At 44.6% G+C, this 6670-nt stretch overlaps 1 protein-coding gene across 1 annotated transcript in view; it reads left to right on the top strand.

The window, feature by feature from the left end:
- The window catches only part of HERC2 (HECT and RLD domain containing E3 ubiquitin protein ligase 2), a 156464-nt gene that overhangs the window by 60099 nt on the left and 89695 nt on the right, over positions 1-6670 (top strand). The window contains exons 24-29 of the mRNA XM_019628905.1: positions 573-586; positions 758-908; positions 1726-1940; positions 2181-2313; positions 2406-2533; positions 2620-2815. Of these exons, the coding sequence (XP_019484450.1) occupies positions 573-586; positions 758-908; positions 1726-1940; positions 2181-2313; positions 2406-2533; positions 2620-2815 (837 nt within the window). The remainder of the gene's footprint in view (positions 1-572; positions 587-757; positions 909-1725; positions 1941-2180; positions 2314-2405; positions 2534-2619; positions 2816-6670) is intronic.

The following is a 6670-nucleotide window of genomic DNA, read 5'->3' as shown; positions in this document are numbered from 1 at the left end:
TAAGACGATAACCGTTGGTCTTTACAACTATATTGTAAGCTTACACAGCAATTTGGAATGACTTACCCTCTTGAGCTATGTATTTTTGGGAAGAGCTATCTGGTGGCACAATTCTTTAGAACAGAAGTATGTCCTTTTATGTATCCATGAGCACAGGAGTTTATATATTGGGATTGGCTTTCCAACTGTGGACCCAGAGGTAATGACATTTATTAAATGCTACAAGGAGAGGGCTTGAAGCATTTTATGAAGGGGAAAATTAACTTTGCTTGTTGTCTAATGTGACTGGGAAAGGATAAGGTTCTTTTCATTTGAACTCTTTCTTTTCCAACTCCATTTGCTCTTTGTGGGAATATATTTATTTTTCTCTACATGTGTGGTCACAGCTCACTGACTCATAGCAATACTTGTCATACTTTTGTGTATCTTTGGGTTCTTTATGTAGCAATTCAGTATATTTTCTGGAGCATTGATACACAATCACTCTGGAAACTTCTATTTTGTTTCCTAAGGAGGTTTCTAGTGAGCTTGTTTATGTGCGCTGTGGCTTTTCCACCAGTTGACCTGTGCAGTTACCATCTGCTTTGTAGGATGTGTGTGGCTTCTCTTTTCTGTTATTTTGGGGGCAGCGTGAGCACCCGCCTCTCTCCCTCATGGCCTTAGGGCTTGTTTAGGGTAGAAGCTATTGCTCTTCTTGGTTTGATGTTTTTCATTAACCTCGTTTTCTCAGACTGATGATGAACTTGATCTTTCCCAGCCTGACCAGGAAGTCGTCACTGTACCAGATCTGGGGAGTCTGTCTTCACCTCTAATGGACACAGAGAGGAATCTGGGCCTGCTGCTCGGATTGCATGCTTCCTACTTGGCTATGAGCACACCGCTATCTCCGGTGGAGGTTGAATGTGCCAGTAAGAAAAATTGTGTTTTCTGCTAGCAGATGAGCACATCCTTCCCCGACCCTCTGAACAGTGGGGTCCTGCTGCTGCACGCTCTAGCCCTGTGGTTCTTTGTAGCACACAGGTACCCAGCTGAACCTGAGTCATTACTTGGGTATGTGGCACCTCATGCTGCCCTCCTATTAGAAGGCGAAGCCCAAGTTCACACGGTACCCACACCAGCACAGGGACCTGTAGTGCCAGACGGCCCCGCGCCGGCACAGGTGTCCAGTAAATGTGTGCTGGCACTCTCACCCGGAGTCCTGACACCGTGCTTAAGGTGGTTGAATAGACAAAGTGATACACGCACACCTCAGAAGCCCTGCGGGTCCCGGTCCAGACCAGCACAACACAGCGACTGCCGTGATGAAGGGGGCCCCACAGATGCTTTGGTCTCCCAGTGCATAGAAACTATGTGTGCATTATCCTGTAGTCTGTTAGGTGTGCCATGGCATTCTAAGAAAGTGTACATGCCTTACCTAAAGATGCTTTGTTGCTAAAGATGCTAAGCATCATGTGAGCCTTCAGCAAGTCCTAATCTTTGCTTGTGTGTGTGGGGGGTGGGTCTTGCCTCAATGTTGATGAAAATGCTTGACCCACGAAACCTAGTAATGGAGAGCTCAGTGAAGCGAGTGGGAATTATAAGCCAACCTGTGTAACTGTTAGGTGTGACTCTTATGATAGGGATGCTGAGTTTCATCTCCTAAATCAATCAAGTATTCAATTCTTTTTCTTTGTTGTTGATTTCTGGATAGTGCACTCAAGGTTTTTTACTATTTGCACTTTCTAGAGTGGCTACAGTCGTCCATCTTCTCTGGAGGCCTGCAGACCAGCCAGATCCACTACAGCTATAACGAGGAGAAGGACGAAGACCACTGCAGCTCTCCTGGGGGCACGCCTGCCAGCAAGTCCCGTCTCTGCCCCCACAGGCGTGCCCTGGGCGACCACTCCCAGGCCTTCCTGCAGGCCCTCGCTGACAATGACACCCAGGACCACACCGTGAAGGTGAGCAAGGCCGTCCCACACGCAGTGTCCTGTTTAGGATGACAGGTGGGCACCACCGTGCCCCGTGACTAGCTTAGCACAGCCTTTGTGTACATGTTATTTGGAGGGCTATGCTGAGATGCCAGCAAGGTCTGTAGAGTGCGCTGACTGCAAGTGTGTCGGAAGATGTGGCATGAGCTTCGAGCTCACGGCGACACACTAGGGTGGCTCTGTAGTGACCTCCAGCTGTTTCTGTTACAGGACTTCCTGTGTCAGATAGAAAGGTACTGTAAGCAGTGCCACCTGACCACACCCATCACGTTTCCTGCTGAGCACCCTGTGGAAGAGGTGGGCCGCCTGCTGTTCTGCTGCCTCTTAAAGCATGAAGACCTAGGTATGGCGCTTGGAGCTCTAGCAACTGCAGACATTTGGCTGATACCAGTAACACTCATTCGAACCCTGTCCCTTCGTTGAATATCTTTCCAGGTCATGTGGCACTGTCTTTAGTCCACGCCAGTGCACTGGGTATTGAGCACGTGAAGCACAGAGCGTTGCCTAAGTCTGTGGTGGATGTTTGTAGAGTGGTCTACCAAGCGAAATGCTCACTCATTAAAGTAAGTAGACTTGGACTCACCTTTGTCGTGCTTTGCAGACAGTTGGTAAAATGTTTGTTGACGTCTTTTCATGTTTGACTTTGTAGACACACCAAGAACAGGGCCGTTCCTACAAGGAGGTCTGTGCTCCAGTCATCGAACGTTTGCGATTCCTCTTTAATGAGCTGAGACCAGCAGTTTGTAATGACCTCTCTATCATGTCCAAATTTAAACTGTTAAATTCTTTGCCCCGTTGGAGGAGGATAGCTCAGAAGATAATTCGAGAACGAAGGAAAAAGAGAGGTAAGAATGGAAAGGCAGGAACACGCACTGTCCCAGTGTGGGCTCTCTGTGTACCTGAGTCTGTGCCTTGTCTGCTGTCACACATAACACGTGGCATCCTCAGCAGCCATAACACTCCCTGTGTATGCTCGTGATTCAATGCCCAAGTCCCACTTAGCTTTCCATGACATGGGGTCATGGTGCCCCTTTGGGACTGTGTGTGTTGTGATTTGGTAACTAGTAAGTGGATGCTGCAAAAGATAACTACGATAAACTTTATTGTATTGATGGGGAAAAGGAGGTGTTCTTTATTACCTGTTCAGAATGTTGGGTCTTTCAGTTAGTCTTGCCATTCTTATAGCGACATGAGCATCCTGACACATGGAGAATAGTTATAAAGGAATTAGAAGATTAATAATATTTTCAGGAAGCAACTGTGAAGGGATATGGAAAAGACTTTTAGCATCAAATAACCAAAATTTGAGTAAAATTACATAAAATTCTATAGAATTCAGTCACTTGTAATTATAAACAATTCTATAGAAATTTCTGATTATATTTTTATTAATTATACTGGTTTATACATAGACCAGCTTATTAAACAATGTTAATTCCTGAGGTTTTGATGGTTATTATAACAGTGTTATATGAGAGACAGACTTGTTTTAGAAACCTCCTTAGAAACCTGACTTGATTGTTCCTGAGCAAGGCCTTAAACCACATCAGCTCGTCTGAGTCCTGAAGATGCTCTGGGCCAGGAAGTCACGGCAAAAACGCTTTTGAGCCCCTTTAATCCAGGCAGCCAGGAGGCTTGGANGTCCCAAGCCAGTTCTTAACCATCGCGCCACTTGGCCGGCCCTCTTCTTTCTTTTTGATAATAGCCATCCTAATGGGATGAAGTGGTATAACATTATAGTTTGATTTTGTTTCCCCTAATGATTAGTAGGGATGTGCATCTGTTCATATGCTTTGGCCATTTGCATATCTTCGGAGAAATGTCTATGCAAGTCCTTTTCCTATTTTTGAATCAGGTTTTTTTTGTTCTTGTTCAGTTGTAGGAGTTTGTTATATATTCTGGATATACATGATTTTCTGCCATTCTGTGAGAGTGTCCTTTGATGATTTATTTTTCTTTTTTTAAAAATTTTATTTGGGAATTGGGGGAGGGAACAGTGTTGGGGAATCAGGGAACGGGAACAGACAAGTTGCTGTCCTTTTATTCTTCAGTCTAGTTGTGGAGGATGTCGCTTCACTGGCCCAAGTTGGTATTGTGATCACTGCGCTCTTCCTGGCTGAGGCAGATCGGTTGCTGGCCGTTGGACAGCCACTCTTGGCGGCTCACAGAAGCTCAAAGCAGCTGCTGGCTACTCACGGTAGCTTATGGCAGCCCACTGCAGCCTATGCAGTTGCCGGCGACTCACGGCAGCCCAGCTTTAGGTTGATCTGTTGTTCACCATCTTAGCTGTAGAGGGCAAAGCGTCACTGGCCCATGTGGGTTCTGAACCGGAGGCCCTGCTGCTCAGAGCTCGCATTCCCAAGCCAACTCTTAACCAACGAGCCACTCAGCCGGTCCTTGATGATTAATTTTGATGAAGTCCAGCTTATCAGTTTTTTCTTTTGTTACCTGTGCTTTTGGCACCTTGTCCAAGAAATCTTTGCCAAATCCAATGTCATGAAGCTTTTCTCCTGTGTTTTCTTCTAAGTTTTATAGTTTTAGCTCTTACCTTTAGATGTTTGGTGGCCTTTAGATGTTTGATCTGTTTTGAGTTAATTTTTGTATAGTAGTTGTGCATGTTGCAATTGATTGATATATGCTTCTGGTCTCTTTTTCCCCTGACATCCTATCTTTAGGCCCTCCTGTTCCTCTCTTTAGTCTTACTGTTTATATTTCAAAGAAGCCTGTCATGTGTTCTGGAGAATTTCACTTTTTTTTTTAACTTGGCCGATTGCATTTTCTTCTATTCTAATGTCTTATATCAGTTACTTCCTCTCTAAACAGCTGGCTATTGGTGTTGGCTTGATGACTTTTGGATTCAGTGTTGGTGGGCCAGCTTCCTGTTTCATGGGCTTGGAGGCCTGTGGCCTGGGTGGCCCCACCCTCAGTTCTGTTTTGTTAGACTGAAGAGTTCATGCATAGTCTGTCCTCTGGAAACCTGCCAGCAACCTGGCCATTGGCTGCTGGTTAGCACAAGGTACAGTTTGCACAGCAAGGACATGGTCCTAACTTGATTGTCCTCTAGCCTCCCTTTAACCATCTTTCATGATATTGAGTTGGTGTCCTAGCGCCTCCGAAAGTCCCCAGTGAGGTTTTTTTGAGTATCATTATGAACTCATAGAATTTTATTGATTTGATGTTTATTAACATTTAGTTTTAGTGTTTCTTTTTTCCTAATATATACTTTTAAAGGACTAGATGCCCTCAAACATACATTTAGCTGTATGTCACGAGTAATGGTCTCTAGTATTTTCATTATTCATTTCAACGCGTTTTCTAATTTTCATAGTCATTTTTTACTGGGAATCTTGAGTGACTTAAACATATATTTCACAACTTTAAATATGTAGAGGATTTTTATTTTTGTTACCTATTTTTAATTTAATTGCATTGTGGTCAGCGCACATGCTCTGAAACTTCATTTCTTTGACATTTTTGAGATTTACTGTGTTGCCTGGTATATGGTCTGATTTGCTGTTCATGCTGCTCACGTGGTGTTTTTGTTTTCGGTTTTTAAATCATTCTGTATCCTTGCTGAATTTTTGTTTGTGGTGTTAGTTATAGCAAAAGGTACGCTAATCTCCCATTGTGATTGTAGATCTCTTTCTCCTTGTAGTTCTTTCACACAGTTTGTTCTAGTCATTCTGTCTATTGACCTATTGATTTACTGATTATGGTTTCTGTGTATACAGAGTCATTTTTTACAGGTCAGAACTGTAGAAATAATGAGGAGGTAACACTTATACGCAAAGCTGATTTGGAGAACCACAACAAAGATGGGGGCTTCTGGACCGTGATTGACGGGAAAGTGTATGATATAAAGGATTTCCAGACCCAGTCCTTAACAGGAAATAGTATTCTTGGTAAGGCTTTGCTTTCTACCTCATGGTTAAAAGTTGCAGCAGGTATCTTTTTTTTTTTTTTTAAGATTTTATTGGGGAATTGGAGAGGGGAACAGCGCTGAGGAATCAGGGAAGGGGAACAGACAAGTTGCTGTCCTTTTGTTCTTCAGTCTAGTTGTGGAGGATGTTGCTTCACTGGCGCGTGTTGGTATTGTGATCATTGCGCTCTTCCTGGGTGAGGCAGTCAATCGCTGGCCATTGGACAACTGCTCACGGCGGCTCATGGCAGCTGCTGGCCGCTCACACTGGCAGCATTTGGCTTTGAAATGATTAATTTATTACTGCTCCAGTCCCCACACATTTTAATCTACCTGTGACTTTGGTGTTTGTCCTATCATAGATTGAGGCACATTTGAAGAATTTCTCATTATTATGCATTTTTGTCCCAACACTTGTTGGAACTTGTTCCAAGTTGTGAGTTGGCCCAGGCAGCCCTGGGCATGAGTGGGAGATCATTATGCTTGGTGACCCTCACTTGGGAGTTAACGTGCCTAATCTGCTTCCCCTGGGCACCCGGTCTGGAAGTCACGTACCTTTGTTTCTTTCACTGCAGCTCAGTTTGCAGGGGAAGACCCTGTGGTAGCTTTGGAAGCTGCTCTGCAGTTCGAGGACACACGAGAGTCCATGCATGCCTTCTGTGTTGGCCAGTACTTGGAGGTGAGGTTGTGTGCAGGGCTATAGTGGGCGCCACAGGCTTTTACCCCAGAGGATGGGGAGCTGGGTCTTCTGTGGGGTGGGTTGGGATGGGGTGTCACTATG

The sequence above is a fragment of the Hipposideros armiger genome, unplaced genomic scaffold (assembly GCF_001890085.2).
Source record: "Hipposideros armiger isolate ML-2016 unplaced genomic scaffold, ASM189008v1 scaffold_814, whole genome shotgun sequence".
In the NCBI taxonomy this organism is placed as follows: Eukaryota; Metazoa; Chordata; class Mammalia; order Chiroptera; family Hipposideridae; genus Hipposideros; species Hipposideros armiger.
The sequence above is the reverse complement of the archived record's forward strand: the minus strand, read 5'-3'. Positions and strand labels throughout refer to the sequence as shown.